The sequence below is a fragment of the Cucurbita moschata genome, unplaced genomic scaffold, assembly GCF_002738365.1.
Source record: "Cucurbita moschata cultivar Rifu unplaced genomic scaffold, Cmos_1.0 Cmo_Scf00018, whole genome shotgun sequence".
Lineage (NCBI taxonomy): Eukaryota > Viridiplantae > Streptophyta > Magnoliopsida > Cucurbitales > Cucurbitaceae > Cucurbita > Cucurbita moschata.
Genome location: NW_019268534.1, coordinates 671479 through 692561, shown reverse-complemented (window position 1 = coordinate 692561; position 21083 = coordinate 671479). Strand labels below are relative to the sequence as shown.

General features: G+C 34.5%; 5 protein-coding genes across 6 annotated transcripts in view; 2 read left to right on the top strand and 3 right to left on the bottom strand.

Annotated features, from left to right (window-relative positions):
- Positions 1–187, top strand: part of LOC111455785 (fimbrin-2-like) — a 6962-nt gene extending 6775 nt beyond the window's left edge. Inside the window, exon 15 of one of the 2 annotated variants that reach the window (XM_023097395.1) lies at positions 14–187. The gene's annotated coding sequence lies outside the window, so the exon portion shown is untranslated. Of the gene's footprint in view, positions 1–10 lie in introns of both variants that reach the window. The other variant, XM_023097394.1, reaches the window with a different exon arrangement.
- A 473-nt stretch (positions 188–660) lies between these two features.
- On the bottom strand, positions 661–5693 carry LOC111456499 (probable sodium/metabolite cotransporter BASS3, chloroplastic). Its single transcript, XM_023098384.1, has 5 exons — positions 5024–5693; positions 4322–4417; positions 3920–4226; positions 2633–2880; positions 661–1140 (listed from the first exon to the last, which is right to left on the bottom strand). Exons 1-5 carry the CDS (start codon positions 5422–5424, stop codon positions 900–902), a joined length of 1293 nt encoding a protein of 430 aa, XP_022954152.1. The 5' UTR covers positions 5425–5693; the 3' UTR covers positions 661–899.
- Positions 5694–10866: 5173 nt separating this feature from the next.
- LOC111456491 (uncharacterized protein At5g01610-like) lies at positions 10867–12126 on the bottom strand. The gene is made up of 2 exons (XM_023098371.1): positions 11502–12126; positions 10867–11335 (listed from the first exon to the last, which is right to left on the bottom strand). The coding sequence occupies exons 1-2, from the start codon at positions 11961–11963 to the stop codon at positions 11276–11278; spliced, it is 522 nt and encodes a 173-aa protein (XP_022954139.1). The 5' UTR covers positions 11964–12126; the 3' UTR covers positions 10867–11275.
- A 2872-nt stretch (positions 12127–14998) lies between these two features.
- Positions 14999–15304, bottom strand: LOC111456291 (putative lipid-transfer protein DIR1). Its single transcript, XM_023098119.1, has one exon. It carries the CDS (start codon positions 15302–15304, stop codon positions 14999–15001), a length of 306 nt encoding a protein of 101 aa, XP_022953887.1.
- Positions 15305–19135: 3831 nt separating this feature from the next.
- Positions 19136–20254, top strand: LOC111455979. Its single transcript, XM_023097651.1, has 4 exons — positions 19136–19276; positions 19370–19561; positions 19643–19810; positions 19888–20254. The coding sequence occupies exons 1-4, from the start codon at positions 19271–19273 to the stop codon at positions 19939–19941; spliced, it is 420 nt and encodes a 139-aa protein (XP_022953419.1). The 5' UTR covers positions 19136–19270; the 3' UTR covers positions 19942–20254.
- Positions 20255–21083: the final 829 nt, after the last annotated feature.

Below are 21083 nucleotides of genomic sequence, written 5' to 3'. Positions count from 1 at the left end.
TTTTTGAAAGGTTTTTTTTTTTTTTTTTTGCTCGCTGCAGAATCTGCCGCGAGCTGTGAATAGCTCAGTTCCCTCCCCTTCTCTTCTTTTCAACAAATATTTGTATTATTATGAATTCGATCTTTTATCTTTTTTGGGTTCTTCATTCATAGAGTACATCCTACTAGTGTTGCATTTTCTTGTATTATCTCTACTCTTCCTTTCTTTCTTTCTTTTTTTTTTTTTTATTTGTATATTACACGGCAATGGAATAGTGAGGATTTGAATACGATGTTTTAAAAGTAACATTAAAATATTTGGATATAATCGATGAGGTGTTGATACATAATTTCCGTTCATATATTGACGGTAAGAATTTTTTTTAACATCTTTTTATTAAAGGTAAATGGTGTTAATGCAATTTTTAAAATTTCATAGGTATTTTTCAAACATAGTAGTAATGGTCTTCATCTCAACTAATTGGTAAAAGTATTTAAATTTTTTTTTTTAAAGTTTAAGGGTATTATTGAAACTTTTAAAAATTTAAGGGTATTTTTTTTTAGAAAAAATATAAAATTTAAAAATATTTTTATTAATTTAATATTTAAAATAAACTGAAACGATGCAAAAACAATTTTTTTTTTTCTTGATTTTATGCGAAAACTATTATGATACTAAATATTATTCTACATCATGCTGATGGTGCGCCCCATTTCATTTCCTGTATCATATGAACGTATACAAGTAAATTCATTTCCTGCTATTTTCTATGGGGTACCTGAATCTCTCTCTGTACACACAAGTTTCCAACTGCTACTGCTAGTTGATGCAGCACTCTTTTCCCTTCCCTTCCCTTCCCTTCAACTGGAATTTTCGCCGTTGCATTTTGTGACTCCCAACCAGTTTATTAAGAGATGGATTCAAGAAGCACTGACAATTGAACTGGTTTTCTTCATCAAAAGAGATGGTAAGTCTCTAATTTTGGAGCCACTGCCCCAGAAAGAAGCTAAACAAAGACCCATGATGGCCATGGCGACGACCGAACACGCAGGCGGAACGGCCTGTGTGCTCCCGAGGAACTGAGTAGCAAGAAGCCCTGCTAGAGTGGAGCTTTGCATCCCTGTGCACAGTGAAATTGTTCTGCTAGCTTCTTCTTCTTGCCTATGACACCCACCACATTGTATCCACAGCTTCAGATATCAGATATATAACAAAATGGCTATCAAGTAATGTTCATCGTATGTTTGAATTCTGACATTCAATGTAATCTAGTTTTCATTAACCTTTAAGTATTAAAGCCAACCTCATTCATCTACAATAACTGTGCACCCTAATGTCGAACTCTAAACAATATCAATGTTAGTCATTTATTACTACCTGAAATCAGGAGCTAGAAGTCCCAACCTCCTGCCACCTTGAGCTGGAAATCAAAGTGACTTCAATGTTAGGAATAACGGCTCTCCAGAATGATATGATATTGTCCACTTTGAGCATAAGCTCTCATGGCTTTGCTTTGGGCTCCCCCAAAAGGCTTCATACCAATGGAGATGTATTCCTTCCTTATAAACCCATGATCATTCCCTAAATTAGCCAATGTGGGACTCCCTCCCAACCATCCTCAACACTCAATCCAATCCAATACAACAAACAAAATGACATGAATACTTGTGAAACATAACCACTCTTAAAACAGTAAATCAAACCAGTATCACTATAGGAATGAGAAACTTTGTTTAGACAAAGGAGATAGAAGTTTTTATGTAAGAATCTTAAGCCACCAACAGATACTTACGTGACTTTTATGTAATTTTGTTGCTTGGGAGCTATTTTAAAAAGTAGCTTCCTACTTGAGTTTTCAGGTTTAGGAGGAGGGTGTTGGATGGCCTGTAAAGGTTATAGGTGCTGTACACCGGAAACTAATAATAAAAGCCTCGTAGCTAATATGAGAATAAACAATTATCAAAGGCTCAATCAAACACATCACCAAATTTTGTTCCAAATCCCATAGCTACTTTTTAAAGTTCTCTCAGACAGCCCTTCTACTTTTGATTTTTAAGTTCGAAAATGAATTTTATAGACTACTCCCAACAAGCCATACACTGCAGATTTGGTTGATGCTATCTATTCATGAACTATTGCCAGCATTGTTATCTAAGATCCACTTGAGCAGAAAGGTAAGCAATATTATGACAGCAGATAGTTTTCATGTGAATGAAGAGTTGAAAAGCCTTGACTAATTATAGTCACATGCCTTAACAGTTTCCTAAAAAGATTGAAGGCGATTGATCAAAGCAAAAGATCAGATGGTTCCTAGCATTAGCTGCCCTGCTGGACTTTTGTAACCATTTAATCGATAAAGAGATACTCATATTTTCATGGATAATAACATGCGAGCAGAATTGTTAAAGCATTAAAAATAATTAAATTTAGCATAACCATCAACTTAAATTTTTGGATTGATTTGACGATTCAATATGGTATTAGAGTAAGAGGTATTGAGTTCGAACCATCAAATTAAGCTTTTGGGTGATAAGTAATTTAAGAAGAATCAATTATATTGTGCGAAGTTCTACCTCAAAACGGTCGTTTGAAGGAACTGAATCCCCAAAGTTCATGAAAATGAATGGGATTTTATGTCCAGAGAAACTTTTACCTTACGATTGGAATTTTGGACGCCCAGTATCCCAAAGTGAATGCCATAGTATGGAAGGCCAAAACTGGAAAAACCAACCGGGCTCCATCTATTGACAAAATTTGGCTCCTGTTTATAGCAAGAGGGCTACCGATGCACAATGAAGTACAGATCATTGCAACAAACGGCATCACAGGCTGAAGAAGGGCCACGATCGGCTTTGCATAAGAGTTAAGGACGAGTCCAAGAGAAATTGGAACAAGAACAACCTGCAACCATGATTAATAACCAAACATCAATGATTATATCAGATAATCTCCACAGAGACACATGAAAAGAACACACGAAAATCTCCATAAAAGAAACTTCTGTTTAACTAACTCGTTCGCTAAGAAGAGTTATAAAGATTAGAAAAGCTCTCTCATACAACCAGATGCCTAAATAATAAGAAACCCAATATATCAAGACCTTTCTGCACTAAATGTTTTTTTTTCAGGAAAAAGTCTAATACTACTCTAGTACATGCTCCCGAAGGAGTATACTTTTCAGTAGAAGGGGATAGTTTTGTGGTAGGCATGTTGTTTTGCAAGCTTGTGGGGGTATATGTGGCTCTAGGGAAATAGCAGGATTTTTAGGAGTGGAGAGGTTTTTGAGGGAGGTGTTGAAGGTGGTGTTATTTAATGTGTCTTTATGAGCTTGTGTGAGATCCCACTTCGGTCAGAAAGGGAAACAAATCATTCCTTATAAGGGTGTGAAAACCTCTCACTAACAAACGTGTTTTAAAAAAAGTGAGGCTGACGGCGATACGTAATGGGCCAAGGTGGACAATATCTGCTAGCGGTTGACTTGGGCGGTTACAAATGGTATCAGAGCCGACACCGAGGGGTATGCTAGTGAGGATGCTGGCCACCAAAGGGGTAGATTGTGAGATCCCACGTCGGTTGGAGAGGGGAACGAAGCATTCCTTATAAGGGTGTGGAAACCTCTCTCTAACAGATGCGTTTTAAAACCGTGAGGCTAACGGCAATATGTAACAGGCCAAAACAGACAATATTTACTAGCGGTGGGCTTGGGATGTTAGAACTTGGTTGTATTCTTTTAGATTGGAGTTGTTTCCTATAGTTTAGGACTCCTTTTGTTGGTTTGTTTTTCTTTTGTACGTCCTTGTACATTCTTTCATTTTTATCAATGAAAGCTTGGTTTCTTACCAAAAAAAAAATTGATAAAAGGAGAATGTACCATTGTACTGGACATTTTTGTTTGAAGTCTGAGAATCTTATCTACTAATCAATTCATTGAAACCATTACCTGCAATATTGACTTTGACATGGCAACTGCATCAACTGGAACAACCGAACCGATCAGAATGCCAGTCAATAGAGGTGTCAGAAGCACGGAAGAGATGGTGGTGAAGCTGGTAAGGAGAACACTCAAGGCAATATCTCCTTTACTCAAGAAACTGGCATAACTTGACAACTGAGCCCCTCCAACACAGGCTGTGAGAAGAAATCCTGCATAGAACATTGGAGATATGCCAAATGCTCTAGCAATCAAAACACCAAGGGCTGGTTTCAACACATACTGAGCAATAAACCCAACAGAAAGTGGCAGAGGCCTGCAAATGATAAACAAAATGAAGAAAAATAAATCTCAAGAACACACTCAAGTTTTCAAATGCAGTTGACAGGATTGGTGTTTCAGAAGTATAACCTCTTAATTGCTAAAGCAAAATCATTAATAGAAAGCTTAATCCCAATAGATAGCATTATCCCACCAAGAGCTGGGGCATAGAAATCCTTAGAAACCCTGGAAAATGCCAAGTCAAAAACATCATAAAATACTTTTTACAAGTTCAAATTTGATTTCATATATTGTATAAACTACATGCACGACCTCAAACCGCATCATATCATTGTAACAGATAGTTTTGTTAAAAGATTCAATAATCTAAATATGATGCAACATAGAAAAGAGAAGGGATAACAAGGAAGCTATGAGCCATCATATAGCTCCTTGTGGACTCTGCAAATTGGAAGTTCCAAAACTAAATTCATAAAAAAATATACATATAATGACATTCGCAATTTAAAACAAATTTTTTATTAAAAAAAACAACCAGAAAGTTGACTGGTTGAGGATAAACGAAACCGTTATTAAATTATTTGACTGCAGATTATAAAGAAACCTGAAGAACAGTAACAACAATATTAAATGTCAAAGATAATGAAGTTTCAAGATCAATAAAAATAAATTAGTAAGAATCATTTCTCAGAGAACAAGGATTTAGGGCTGCATGGGAGAAAGAAAGAATTCAAAGAAAATTAGTTTAAAAAACAAAAAATGCAGTGGCTGAAATTGAAAATTGGTAACTACACTACACTACAATAACTAAATCGATAAGGTCCAAATTACCAAGTGAAAGTAGAAGGCCGAGTCAAAGCCGCAATCGCAGTAGCAGCCACCACAAAAGGAAGCAAAGCCGACAAAAGCTGAGACGAATCGCCATCGGTAGCTTCCGCCTCCGCATTGGAGTTCAATCCAAAGGACAAGAGCGAGGAATTCCCCTGCCGAATCCGCGAGCCGATTCTCCCGGCGAACGACGACGTCGAACAAGCAAACGTGGACACAGCTCCATTACGCACCGTGCTCCAATTCTTCGACGTCGAACAGTGAGAAGACCACAGTCTTGTCAAATTACACGAAAATGAAAGGCAGAGACAATCGGATGAATACAATTTTGGTTTTCTCCGAGGCTTGATCGGCAATTGGGAAGGAAAGGGAACCGGAGAAGAGCAGAGCGCTATGGCGGACATGGAGAAGGAGAAGGGAGTGTAAACAGTGAAGTCGCCGGAGTATAGTCGCCGGAAAGTGAATGGTTCGCCGCTGGTGAGACTGTTTGTTCTGTGTATGAGACGATAACGAGGGGGAAGAAAAAGGTAACAGTTGAAGACAGAGCGCGAGAAATATCCGTCCAAGTGTTGGGAGGAAAGTGCTGATGCTCTGATGATTTCAGTTTTTTGTTTTCCTTTCAAAATTTGCCAATTAGTCCCTGCCTTTATTTGCAACTCAGTCCCTATATTTCATTTCATTGTATTTTGAATGCCCGTATTTGATGATGAATATTTGAATCTCAGATCTACTGATCAAAAGCTAGTCCACTTAACTTGCACGTGATCAACAATACAGTTGGAAACAAAGTACCAACAAGATACTTGTTGCACACGATTGACGATATAATTGGGAGTAGAGTAGCTATAGGATGCTCGTCGCACGTGATTAACAACATAGTTGAAAGCAAATTGCCTACAAGAGATGCTTGCTACTCATGCTCAAATGCTCGAGATAGGAGTTCTAATATGCATCGTGCACTTGTCTCCTCTCAAGATTATAACTTCTATTTATATGAAGTTACCTAAAGTTTCTCAGGGTATCCTAGACCGTAACCAGCCTCTTCTTTGTTCATAGAATGCGAGATCACCTAGGTTGCCCGGGTTGGCCCAGGGTTCATTCGATTCATAAACAAAGCGATACATACTTGAGCCGTGGACAGGATTAACTCATAAGTTGTCTTCCTCAACTGAGTTGAAGCCAAATTTCACTCAAAGCCTCCTCCGTCTTCCATTCTGAGGATTTGATTGAAAATATGTGCCAAAGTGTAATTTGTAAAAGTATAGGGACTAAATTGTAAATTAATGAGGTAATAAGGATTTAATTGAAAATATGTTTGTTTTTCATTAAAGAATTTTCAACCCATGAGATATTTTTATTTAGTCATAGAAAGAGCGAGAGGCGTATTCAAGTGTAAGTATGACGTGGAAATTGCAAGATGGTTCATCAAGAAAATGGACGGCTGTGATGAATTGAATTCTAAATTGTGGCTCAGATGAGATGACAGCCAATCGGTATCTGCCACGCTTTTCAAGAATTCTAGAACCTAGTTTTTGGCTTTTCCGGTGGGAACAAAATACTACATATTATTGTTAAGTATTTTTTATTTTTTATTTTTATTTTTTGAACTTAAAATATTAATAACTACTATTTGTAATTGGTAAGTTAGTGAAATTATTGGATTTTACTCTAAAACTCTATTATATTATTATTATTATTATTATTATTTGCGCAATAAATTCATACGAATTTTCTACATGTACTCGAGATTATGCTTGAGTTGTCATGCCTGAATGTCCTCGAAAGAAAATGTATTAAATTTTAGTGGGACACATTTCTAAAGATGGATTATATTTCTTTAATTTTTACATTTCTATATGATCCATATGTTAATTATTTAAGGTAAGTTTGACATGTGGATAGAATCATAGTTTAATCTAGGTGGAATGACCTATACAACCAAATATAAACTCTGTTACAAATGAATCCTGTCCCATTTATAGAATAAGACCAAATATGGTTGGATATAAAATTGAAAATTCGGCTATGTTAGGATGTCCAACTATCTGTAGGATCGGTGTTCCGTGGAAATCCATCCCAAACGGGGCACAGATTCTCTATTTAAATCGGGAACAGAGGAGGGATGAGAAGAGATTCGGGAACAGAGGAGGGATGAGAAGAGATTTCTTTCTATTAGATAAATGGGGTCGATGACCTCGTCTCCGCCTAATTGCATGTCACATCCCTGCCCCACTTAAAAGAGAGACATTTTGGGTTCCATTTTCAAAGATTAAAAAAAAAAAAAAAAAAAAATCAATTTCCAATGAGTTTTATGACCGAATGTATAGTTTATATTGAAAAATAAAATGTATACCTTCAAAAGTTTCCTTAAAATGACTTAACAAAAATAATTTATGGTAGGAAATCCAAACCCTGTCGATTCTTTATAGAAATTTTGTGAAATCCCATATCGATTGGAGAGAAAAACGAAACATTTCTATTTCTTATAAGGGTGTGAAGCCTCTTCTTAGTAGACGTATTTTAAAACCGTGAGATTGACGACGATACGCGAACAATATGTACTGGTGATAGGTTTGGGTTGCTACAAATGATATTAGAGCCAGACATCAGATGGTGTGCCAACGAAGAAGTTGGGTCCCCAAAGGGGGTGGATTGTGAGATCCCACATCGATTGAGGAGGGGAACGAAACATTTATTATAAGACTGTGGAAACCTCCCCCTAGCAAACGTGTTTTAAAACTGTGAGACTGATGACGGTACGTAATGGGTTAAAGTAGACAATATCGACTAGCGGTGGGCTTGGGCTATTCCCGATCATGTTCTGGTCCCAAAGGAATAAATGAGGAATTTCGCAAGGATAGGGAGTGAAATAGGTGGAGGGGAAGATATTTACTAGCAATGGGCTTGAGCTATTACAAATTTCCTATTTTGATCCCAAAAGAATAAATGAGGAATTTCGCGAGCATAAGGAATGAAATAGATGGAGTGGACCACATATATTAATGATGGACTTAGGCGAACAATATCTACTATTGATGAACTTGGGATGTTATAGATTCCCTATTCATGAGGAATTTCAGGAGCATAGGGAATGAAATAGGTGGAGCAGACAATATCTACTAGCGATGAGCTTGGACTATTATAGATTCCCTCTTCATGAAGAAATTTGTGAGCATAGGGAATGAAATAGGTGGAGCGGACAGGGTTTGGGCTATTATAGATTCCCTGTTCATGAAGAATTTCGCGAGCATAGGGAATGAAGTAGGTGGAGCAGACAATATTTACTAGCGATAGAATTGGGTGAACAATATCTACTAGCAATGAGTTTGGATGGGCTTGGACAAACAATATCTACTAGCGATCTGCTTGGGCTGTTATAGATTCCCTGTTCATGAAGAATTTGGCGAGCATAGGGAATGAAGTAGGTGGAGCAAACAATATCTACAAACGATGAAATTGGGTGAACAATATCTACTAGCAATGAGTTTGGATGGGCTTGGACAAACAATATCTACTAGAGATAGACTTGGGCTGTTATAGATTCCCTGTTCATGAAGAATTTCGCGAGCATAGGAAATGAAATAGATGGAGCAGACAATATCTACTAGCGATGGACCAGGGTGAACAATATTTACTAGCGATGAGTTTGGATGGGCTTAGGCGAACAATATCTACTAAAGATGGGTTTGGGCTGTTCCAGATTCCCTGTTCAGGATGGGCTTAGGCAAACAATATCTAGAATCAATGGACTTGGGTCGTTACAAATTCCTTGTTCATGAGGAATTTGGCGAGTATAGGAAATGAAATAGGTGGAGCAGACAATATCTACTAGTAATGGACTTGAAGAACAATATCTACTAACGATGGGCTTGGGCTGTTACAGATTCTCTGTGTGTCGATCCCAAAAGAATAAATAATGAATTTCTTGCCTTCCTAATCCAACCCAACATAACATGAAATTGTGTAACCCATGACAGCAAAGTTCCATTCCATTTCATCACCACAATCATCAAAATCCTAATAAGTTTCTAAGCTCTCCAAAGAAGAAAATGGCACATTCAAACAAAGCATTTGGTATCCCATCATACAGTACACCCTGGACCTGGACACATCCATATTCACATCCCCACCTTCAGCATTATTTCCATCAAACCTCATCATTTTGTCTAATATTTGTCTCTTCCATCAACTAATTCATACTCATCACTCTTGCCCTTCTAACATGAATCTGCTATCCATTTCCCAATCTAATACCCAACATGTTCACCAAATCTTGTCAACAATAACATCATCACACATTATACACACACACAAAATAAGAGAGATTTCATCACTACTACACCTTTGGTGGAGTGGTTGAACAGTCAAGCTTTCTGCCCATTTACAAGATGAACAACACACAATTCCTGATAGAGACTTCACAATCCACAAGAAAAAAAGCAAAAAAAAAAAAAAAATAGATATTCTATGTGTTTAGGCCCTCATCTCTTCAGAAGTCTCCTCCTATTCATGCCACATGTTAAGCTTTCTGTTGGTCAAGAAGTTTAGATGCATTTTATTAAAAGTAAGATCTCCATCTATCCTACCCCTTCCATCTCTAAACTTTAATAAAGCTTTTGAACCAGTCCAAACTCAACCCATTATGGAATTGTTTAACAATTCAGTCAACAATGTATCACATCATTCTTAAATGGATAAAGTTCATCAGCATATAACTAAACAGGCAGAATCTTAGAAACAGAAACGATGACTCAAAGCAAAGAGATCAATCTTGAAAAATCTGAACCAAACTGATAGATTTCTACTTTTTCATTTTTTTCAGCTGAGTCTCTTTGTGGGTTAAAGCAACTAAAAGTATTTATTAAACACATAACATCAAATCAGTTAAATCAAACCCTACTTTTTTCACTTTCCAATTTTCTTAATCCCAGGGGTTAAAAAGGTATCCATCCCTAAGCATTGTCATGATCTAAGACCGAAAGAGATTATTTGGACAAAAAATTCTGGAAAAAGTGCTTGTAAGTTTCACATCTAAGTAGACTAGCACTGTATATCTATCCTGAGAAACATGTAAGAACAAACAAGACCCTGAAACACACCTTTATTTGGCGAAAATCACTCCTTGCTGCTAAACCTGTGACGGTCCTAGTTCACTGCTCGCAAATGTTGTCTTCTTTAGCCTTTCCCTCCGTATCTGCTAGAGAGAGATTTTTATACTCTTATAAAGAATGTTCCGTTCTTCTCTCCAACCGACGTGGGATCTCACAAAACCCACCTCTACAATTTGATAGCATTAAAAACTTCTATCTTACAACTTCTCTAATGTCTTATCAAATGGGAAACTCTCTAAATCAAAACCAAGAACAACTTTTCAAAAGGCAATGGTAAATGGCTCTAACATATCTCATCTTCCAACAGGCAACAAGATTGTATATCAAGTTTTAACAGCTCTAATTGATCCAGTCCTCTGTGTCTGTATGTATATCAATATCACCAAAGAAAAAGGCTCAACAGCATTCAAACACTAAGGTAAAATCCCAGTTTCATGGACAAGCCTTCGGATATCACTTTTCATGCAAAAACAAGGAAGTAAAAGTTAGAAAACAAGAACAAAATCTACTGTTCTTATCAAGCTTCAGACTTCTGCATTACAGAAAATGCTAATGCTGACAAGATTGACAATTCCCACTGTTCTGTGCCAATTGAAACAATAGTGTCAGCTTAAAGAACTGAGAGACAAACAAGACGTAGGCATAAAACAAGAAGAACACTATTCTTGACACGTTTATTGCAGAGAATTTGGGTTCAAGACAAAAAAAAAAACAAAATAATTGTAGCCACTGTAATAATAACAACAATAATTATTATAGTAATAATGATAATGATAATATTCACAATACACCAAAATTTCTGAAGATTATTGAATAGAAATGTGTAGATTTTTCACCTGAACTCCACCTGCCTTTCTACAGCCAAAAAAACAAAAATCTTTGAACCAAATTTTCTTCTTCACCTTCTCACTTCCTTCCTCACACAAACCAGAAGCTGCTCAACAAATTCTCACACTCTGACTCCTCTCTGAATGATGATGATGATGATGATGAGAAAGTTCAAGTGCACACTTTGTAAAGAACCATATAGCAGATGCTAATATATATGCTTTGAGGACATATACAATGAAGATTCACAACTACCACCCAATAAGAGATTCCTTTGAGCCTTTTTCTTTTTGTTCCCATTGCTTCAATGGAAATATCAATCCACTTTCACTTGAACTGGCTGAACAAATCCATTCCCAATCTTTCTGTGTTGAGTCTGCAGATGGGGAAAAACAGTCACATGTTAATCAGACATTTCTCCCAATCCAACTGAATTGAACTCAGACAACTTCACCAATATTGATCGAGTTTCCAGCAGCAGAGAATCACAAACTAATGAAACTAATAGAGTATGAAATTTTTTTAAAAAATTAGATCAAAACCTTAGAATTAGGGACACATTCAGGCGGGGTTTCGAAGAGAGACTGAGAGAATTGCTTGAAAACAACACCGACGTCGAAATAAATAACACCGGAGCTAGGAACATCGACGCGAATCCCCTTAACAGGAAACCACAAGAAGAGATCCTTGGCGGAAATCCCAGACAAGGCGCCGATCTGGCCATAACTCAAAGTGCCGGAAACATTAGTCTCGTAATGCAGTTGATTCTCGAACATCGCATTACACTCCTGATCCAAAAACACGAGAAAGCGGCCAGTGTCCTGATCGAATTGGTAATCCCTGACGCCCTTCGGAAGTAGCCCCTTGGGAAGGCCATGAGCCAATAGCACATCGTAAATCGACTTCGAAGCAGTGAAGTCGCTGAGAGCATAAGGAGCCGCCATTGAAGAGGTGAAGTAGAGGAAGGAGAACCAGAGGAAGAGCACGGAGGAAGAGGGAAGCATGGCGAATAGTGTATAATCGAGGAAGAAGGAGAAAGGTGAGGGAGATGAAGTAGGGTTTTAGAGAGAGATCAGCAATGGAGTTGAGGGAGTGAAGAGAGAATAAGAATGACAGCAGCAACACAGAGAGGAAGAAGAAGAAGAAGAAGAAGAAGAAGAAGAAGACGGAGAAGGAGAAAGCGAGGAACGGATGGAATTCAATTATTGGCGATGAGAGAGAGAGAGAGAAGGAGTGGGGCCCACAACACAACAATTCTTCAATTATGAATATATATTCCATAAAACTCCAAATTGTATACAATTTTTTTTGTAATCTAACTAACATGATATGTCTACCTTTAATATTTGGTTTTTAGGTTTTTTTTTTTAATTAAAAAAAAATTAACTTTTCAAATGTTAATTTTTCAGAAGTAAATTATATTTATTTAAAAAAATTAAGATTAAGTCAGTAAAATATATATTTATTTATTTTATGTCACTCAATTTTAATATATATTTTGAAAAGAGAGAATAAATATAAAAAATTAATGAAATTAAATATAAAAAAATAAATTGTATTTTATTTTAAAATTAATAATAAATTGGGTTACATCCCTAGAATCTAATTTTAAGTCAAATTCAAAAACTAATTTAATTTATAATATTTTTATTTATTTAAACGCAATTCTACCCAAATAAGTTTATAGCTTAATCCAAACAGTACAATTGAATGAGTTGGATTGATCCATTTTTTCGTGTTATTAAATATTTTTTTTTCGGTCACATTTTATTGATATATATTTTCCTTATTTTAATTTAGATTGAGATTAAAATATATGAATTATGAAAAAATATTTTTTAAAACATAAAATTGGAAAATAGAAAGACCCATACCACCTTCCGTATATATATATATATTAAAATAAAATTTTAAATCACTTCTCAAAAGAAAAATCCAGATTTTGACTAAAAAAATTATATCTATAGAAAATAGTATAATATCTCAGCACCATGCTTTTTTTTAAAAAAAAAAATTATAGATATTTTTGAAAAAAAATATTGGAGTAGACTGTGTACAGCATAATCTTTTGAATATATTTTAATAAATACGCTAACTTATTTTTTATTTGAAAATAATAAAAATCATAAACAATTTGTACTATATTTGACTTTTTCATTTTTTATTCAAAACTTTCCTTATTATAAATTTTATTTTTGTTCAATGGGCAAATAAAAATTTACATTTATATTTTAGAAAAATAAATAAATTAACAAATTCATCCTTATTTCCCGTGTCAATAATTAATTTAAAATAATTTTATTATTTAAGTGATTTTTAGTTAATTTTAAATAAAATCAATAATCATGGTATAAATTGCTCATGTCTAAATAAAAAAAAAAATTATGAACTTAGTCTTTTAATAGATATAACAAAATTTAAATTATTAAATTATTTTTCTCTTAAAAATATTTTTTTTAAATTTATATATGGATAAATAATGAATATTAAAAAAAACAATACTAATAAAATATGTGTGGTTCATATTAAGATTAAAATATAAAATGTGAATATTAAAGGGAATGGGAAGGGATAGGAGAAACATGGATGGAAAAGAGGGATGAGGGAATGGGAAAATAAAAATATAAAATCTAATACGCTCGTCCAAGAGGTAATTTTTTTTAGAAGAAAACTATATGCTTTTTCAATGAAATCATAATCGAACCGAATTGTTGAACTCAAGGGTTCTGTATGCACCTTACTGGGTCGGTGTCATTGCCCCAAAAACCCTACATTAGCTGTTTCAGTGGAACCAAACATAAATCGGGTAAAAAAGAAACTAAAAAAAAAAAAGCTTTAGAGGGAAAAGTAGATTGAGAAGCTCAAAATAACTTATCAATCAAATAATATAAATTATTCCGATACATGTCACGTCATTTTTCATTAATTAATTAACTGTTAAAATTCATGAAATATTTAAAACATTTTATAAATAGATATTAACTAAAATAATAAAAATGTATATTAAATATTTTATTATTTTTAGAATTAATAACAAAATTTCTCAAGGTTAAATTACTATGTTTTTTTTCATAGGAAATTGATTTTATTGAAGCTAAATTATGCCAAATACCCTAAATAAATAATAATAATAATAATAAATAGAGATAAAATTGGAAGAAAAAAAAAAGAAAAAGAAAAAGAAGCCAAAATTAAAGGAAAAGGATGGCGCAAGGATATGTTAGCTGGATTCCACCGGGGATCCCAACTGGCACGTGTCAGTAAAAGAGGACAAATATTTAACAAAACACGCGTCATTTCGGCGCGTGGAAAATGTGTACTAATGCCAGATAAGCATCGTTGAAAATGCTTATCTTTTTAGGATAATAACAAACAAATTAACATTTATGTTTTATTTTATTTATTATTATTTTTTTGTGGAAGAACTTGCGGGGTATGGTTTGATTAAAGATATACATATTTTATTTATTTTACGATTTAAAATATTTAATTTCAAACTGGGCAAAATTGTAAATAATATTTAATCTTCATTTTATAAAAAGAAAATCAGATAAATATTTAAAATTAGGTTATAATTTTTTTCAATTTATTCAAGCTTATCATGGTAGAAAATTTAAAATTAAATTAGTAATTTTTTAATACTAATTTAATTTATTTATAAAAAGGAAAAAAAAACACGAAAATTATAATATGAATAACAAATAAAGCAACATCATGTGTTGGGCCCAAATTGTACAAATAAGCCCAAGACATCACATGTTGGCTTCATCCACGGTTTTATTTTTGCAATTTTAGAAAATATTTATAATTTTAGATTATTGATTTTTAAAATACTTTTTATTTTACTTTTTTTATAGTCGAAGTTTTTCCTAAGAAATAAAATAATTTTTTATTTATAATTTACAAACTAAAATAAAATTTATAAATATTAAAATAGTTGCACATGAAGGAAAAATATATTTCCCAACAATAAAAAATAGAAAATACTATTTTTTTCTTTTTTTAAAATAACGTCGAATTTATTTATTTATTTATTGGCTTAAGAGCAAGAGGGAGTGTTGGGAAGGCTGCACTTGGCTGGCAAACCAAGAGCAAGATCAAGATCAATCCCAAGCGAGGACAGCAACATGGAGTGTTTATACTTGCAAAAGCAACCCAAGTCCGCCTTCGAGAGCCCGTCGCAACAGGCGGTGGGCGGTAGCTCGGTTGGGCACGGTTTCATCACCCATGGCTTGCACGCTTTGAGACCGTCCTTGTTGACACCACACACGTCCACCGCCATCGCCATCTCCGCTAAGCTCACCACCATCACCATCACGACCACCTTTGGAGCAGTTATGGCCATTCTATTACGTGGGTGTGTTTTTGTATATCACATGAGAGTTACAATTTTGGTATGTGTTCGTTCATTTATAGATGAGTTTTAGAAACTGTTTTGGCACAATGTAGTTGTTGGGAAATTTTCCATATTCCATATTATATATCTTAATTTTTATTGACATGTCATCGTTTTTTACGAGCTGAGCTATGTTCAAATTGATACCGAAAAATCCATTATCAAAATTAACACTTTTTCTTTTTCTATTTTCTTAAAAAATAAATGAAGTGAAAATTGGGTGAGCTAACCAAAGACCCACGAAGCCTTTTGGCAAGAAAAGGCCACAACCTTCGTCTATGGTTGGTTTAGTTGACCTAATTTTGGTTATAGTTTTTTGAGTGCTTCTCGAACAAGTTAGAATTAAATTGAATTGGTCAAATGATTAATCGACTGTGAACGTATTACCACCTACGTCAAATACGTTTTTAATTATCAACCATATTACTCGATTATTTGCACGTTTATGCTTATGATTTTAGATAAATTATTTAATCGCTAATTACATTGAAAATGTAAGCTCTGACTACTTAAAAATCTCGATAACTAGTTGAACAACAATTTGAACGTGACTCGATTAAAATATTATTATATATTATTTTTTAAGTTTGATATTTAAATCCCTATTTATTTTCAAATGATAAGCCCACAATTGTGTAATCCATGGGCTAATGATAAGCCCACAGTTGATTAAAATAGTTTATTTATAATAATGTAATTTTATATATAATAAAAAGAATTATTTTCAGAATTTATATAATTTTAATAAAAAAAAAATTAAAAGAAAAAAAATAAAAGATCATTTAAATTAAATACCAATTATGAAGAAGAATAGAAGCACACAAGTTTAGGGCAGAAAAGAAGAGTAATAGACAGATGCATGGCTAAGCTTTTAAAGGGCCTGCAATCTAAGGGCAGCTTTTGTGTATTCCCATGTGTTCTAAGTGGTTGACCTGAGGAAGGAGCAAAAGAGAGAGATGTCAGAGGGATAGAAGGCATTTAGTTAAACGCCTAATCGCGGTCCACTTAGGTTCTCGAGCATCTCGAGATGGGGTTTATTTAGAACGGTCGAACCTTCAACCACCCGACTTTTCAATACTAGCCAAGCTGATACTTAGAGAAAGATCTTGTAAAAACTCATGATCGAACTGTATTCACGAACAATTCGACTTAATAGTCTCCCATATCCGCAATGCTCTCGTCACCAACCAACAATAGTAGTACCACCGACATAGCGTAAATATACTACATATGTAACATCCATTAAGTAGCTCACTTAAGGCTCGTGAATAGACTCTCACCGTACCTGTAGGTAAGGATCGAGGTTTTGATTTTGACCATAGACTCTAGATGGTCCATATGTTTAGAAACTCATCAAAGCCGAGATGATTAAGATCTCTATGGTCTGACTAGGGTCAAGCTGGGTGATCCTATATCCAAGGTAGGCCACAAGTTAATGATCCAATTTCGATATGTATGTATCTAGCTGTAATAAGGGGTTTTTCTGTAAATGAGAGTGATTCTAAGTATATGATGATTAATGAATTCTTAAAAAAATTGACAGACCTTTTTCATGCTTTCATCTTAGATACACCTTTACCATTTCATATCGGGTCAATACGGGGGTGTATGACCGTTCGCCAGAATCACGTCTACACCTGCCTGGGCAAAAATGCCCAAAAAATGTATTATAGGTGGCTATGACTAGTTGTCAACTTCTCGCTGCTCAATAGTTATATGCAGTGAGTAGTTGTTGTTGCCTTTTGCTTACATTTTCATATAACACTAATTTCAATTTCTTTTCAAAACTCTCTTCCGAAATCTCTTTGCCCCCGTTTTCTAAAGCTTTCGTCTTGAACTGAGGCCAACGGCTCGAGCATACGTCGCTTAGCCGTAGGCGACACAAGAACAAATAGGCTTAACTCACTTGCTGCTGAGAAATGAGTGCCGCACAATCGCACAATCGCAAGTCCGCTGCCATCAAAGTGAGATTTTGCATACTTCTAGATCTCAATTATTTCTAACTCGAACATTAAAGTTTAAGGTTATTTATTTATTTGTTTACTTTCAACTATTTATGAATGGACTTTCAGTTGAGATATAATTAAAGTGTGTTGAAATAATGGAAAAGGGTTTAATAATTGTATTGATTAAATATAAAGATGTGGTTAACTATTCTTCCACCATGAGTTCAAGTAATTTTAATTTTAATTATCATTAATTTATAATTAAAAGTGATTTAATGGAAAATTTTAAATTAATTTCTAAGAAAAATATTCAAAAGTATTTGTAAGATTTACTTTTGGATTGTCAAATAATATTCTGTTGTCTTTTTGTGTTAAAAATTAAAATAAAATAAAAAAAGCATTGGTCCATTAAGATTCCAAGGCTATGAATTATATTTAAATAAAATTTTAAAGGCTATTTCTTTTTTCACATAAGGTGTACACTAGTGAGGTTCGGGAAATTTTGTTGATCTAATACGAAATTTTTAGTTAATTGGGTTGGTGACCCGACGCTTGAATAGCAGTTACCAACATCAAACATTTTTAATATTTGTAATAATATTTAAAGTACGATTGAGTTGTAATCCAATTTCAGAGTCGGTAGGAATGGAATAAAAAAATGTTAAAACATAAAAAGATTAAATTATTTTTTAAAAACAGGTAAATGTATTTTTTTATAATGTTTTAAAATTTAAAAATGTTATTGAAACTTTCCCAACTATATTTTTTTTTATTTTAGATAAAATGCTAAATATTTTTATTAATTTAATTTTAAAAATTTTAAAATTAGAGATTTTCCGTTAATTTATTTTTTGTTTTAAAAAATCGTTTTAACTTAATTTTTTTTATATAATTTAAGAGGGAAAAAGACAAAATTGAATATTGTTAAAAGAATATATATATATATATATATATATATATATAGTTACGATGAAAATTGGAATAGAGTTGACCGTAGAAGGTGCGAGAATGTGTTCAGAAGTGAGGTGTCTGAGGGCTAAGGGTTTAGGGCAGGGGAGGGTATGGTTACGGGCCGCACCCTGACATAAATACACTGTCACAAATGAAACCCTAATTTTGACTTTTCTATTTATTTACTCAATTTTTTTTTTTTATATCTTGTTTTATTTACCTTAAACTTTTTTACCGGGTGTGTAAATTTAATTCGACTGTTTAGGGTTTAGGGCTATAAACCCTAAACCCTAAATTTAATTTATATCTGGTTTTAATTTGACGACATGTCAACATCAGCTACTTATCATATCTTCATTGGACTAGCGGGAGAGAGAGGAACAAAACATTTCTTATAAGAGGCTGACACGTTTTATAACAATGAGACTGACAACGAGTGTATAGAAACTTCTCTAACACATTTTATAACAATGAGACTGACAACGATAGTAACCAGCCAAAGCAGACAATATCTATGAATGGTGGGCTTGGGCTATTACAAATGATATCAGAGCTAGTCACCGTGATGTGTTAGTGAGGACATTGACTCCTAAGGGGGTAGATTGTGAGATCTCCCTAGCAAACACATTTTAAAAATATGAGGCTGATAGCGATATATAACGAGACAAAACGGACGATATCTGTTAGTGTTGGACATGGACCGTTAGAGTTACGTGAACAAAGGAACGATATCTTGTAAGGAGGATTAAAATTAGGGGTAATATTGCAAAGAGATGTGGGTAATGGGGGAATATACAAAAACCCCCCAAAGAAAAGAAAGAAAAGTTAAAGAGGTGTGGCCCCATTTCTGTGTCTCCCTTACTCTCTCCTCTGTCACTGTGTCCCATCCCCTGTTCTTCTCTCTGCCAATTTATAAGCCCACCTCCTTCCTTCCACCACACCCACAATTCCTTCTCCTTCTCCTTCTCCTTCTCTTCCCATTTCTCTGCAATCTTCAAACAACCTCAAAGCTTCTTCAATGGAGGTACCCATTCAACAATCTCTCTGTTCTCCTCTGTTTCCTCTGTTTTCCTCTGTTTTCCTCTGTTTTAAGTGCTTAAGTTTGTTTGTACTACAGGACTACTACTGCCGGAGGAACTACATTCCGAGCTTCGGAAACTGGGAATGGAATGACCATCTCCGCTTCTCCCACTGCTTCGAATCATCCAGAATCGCCGGATATCCCCACGACACCGATTTGTACGTCACCGGCGATTTGTACGAAAACGACGTTGTCACCCCTGCAATGATCGTCGTCCCTCGCCACAGGGTACTTAAAAACAACCCCATTTCTTTAACCCATTTCCCTTGCTTCTTCAATCCTTCCAATTAATCGGGAATGAATTTGCAGAGGAAACGAGAGAAACAGGGGAAGCAAGGAAAGAAGGCAAACTATATGAACATGAAGGAAACAGAGAGCCCTCCTCATGAACTGCTGCAATTCCCAAGGCCTAAGCCCAAGCCAGTCGACGAAGACTTATACAAAATCCCTCCCGAGCTCCTCGCCAAATCCAGAAAGGTCTTTTTCTGATCTTTTCCCTTCGTTTTTTGATTGAAATTGTTCGTTTGTTCATATGGGTTCATCATATTTTGCAGAAGAGAGGGCTGAGCTTCTTTGCAAACTGGTTTGTGCCAAATTGTTTGATATGAAGAAGAAGAAGAAGAAGAAAGAGATGATCAGCTGAATGAGTGTATATTGTTGTTATCAGAAAAACAGAGACAGCCCACATAGTACATATCTGTTGGGATGTTTTGAGTATCAAATTCATATGATATTGATATATATTTTGAAAAATCATAGATAGCAAGAACTGGGCTTTCTTATATTTGTAATTTTGTGTTTTGGGATGTGTGTTTTTAATATGAGGGGAGAATTATTGGTTCAATGTTCTCCCATTGGTTACTATGTTGGGTTCGTTAAGTTCGATCATAGTAAAAGCGAGTTATGTTTTGATCGACTTTTTTCTTTTTAATGTTGTGAAATTTTGTCGTTGCTAAATAGTTACGGCATTTGGGAGTTCGTTTTCGTTCAAGAATTATGAGCTCATAAACGACAACACGTGATTTATTTTTAACTAGCCGATAAGAAATATATTTGTACGTCAATACTTATAAATTAACCGACCCACTGATTTATATTAATATATAATAGAAGAAAAAAGACGGATTTACCCTCGTAAAAACATATCGAAAAAAAACACGTTGAACATATAGAACATTATATTTTCAATATTTTTCACACAATCATAATGCACTTTTTATCTTTATAAAACTTTCATATAACCATAATGCTCTCAAAGAAACTTTTGAATCCAATAAAAACCCTTTTTTTTGGATTTTAAATTCGTGAAAATATATATATATATAGAAATGAAACTACTTTTGTCTTTTTCTTTTTCGTATTTTATTGACGTGTAACAGTTAAGCCTATTGCTAATATATATTGTTCGTTTTAGTTCGTTAAGTATCACGGTTAGTCTCACAGTTTTAAAACGCGTCTATTAGGAATAGGTTTTCACACCCTTTTAAAAGAATGCTTCGTTCTCCTCTCAACTAACGTGGGATTTCACGATCCACCTCCTTAAGGGCTCAGCGGCCTCACAATCACACCACCTCATGTCTAACTCTAATACCATTTGTAACAACTCAAGCCCACCACTAATAAATATTGTCCGTTTTAGTCTGTTACATATTTCCATCCGTCTCACAGTTTTAAAACGCATCTACTAGAGATAAGTTTCCAGAAAGGAGTGTCTTATTTCCTTTTCCAGCCAACGTGAGATCTCACCGAC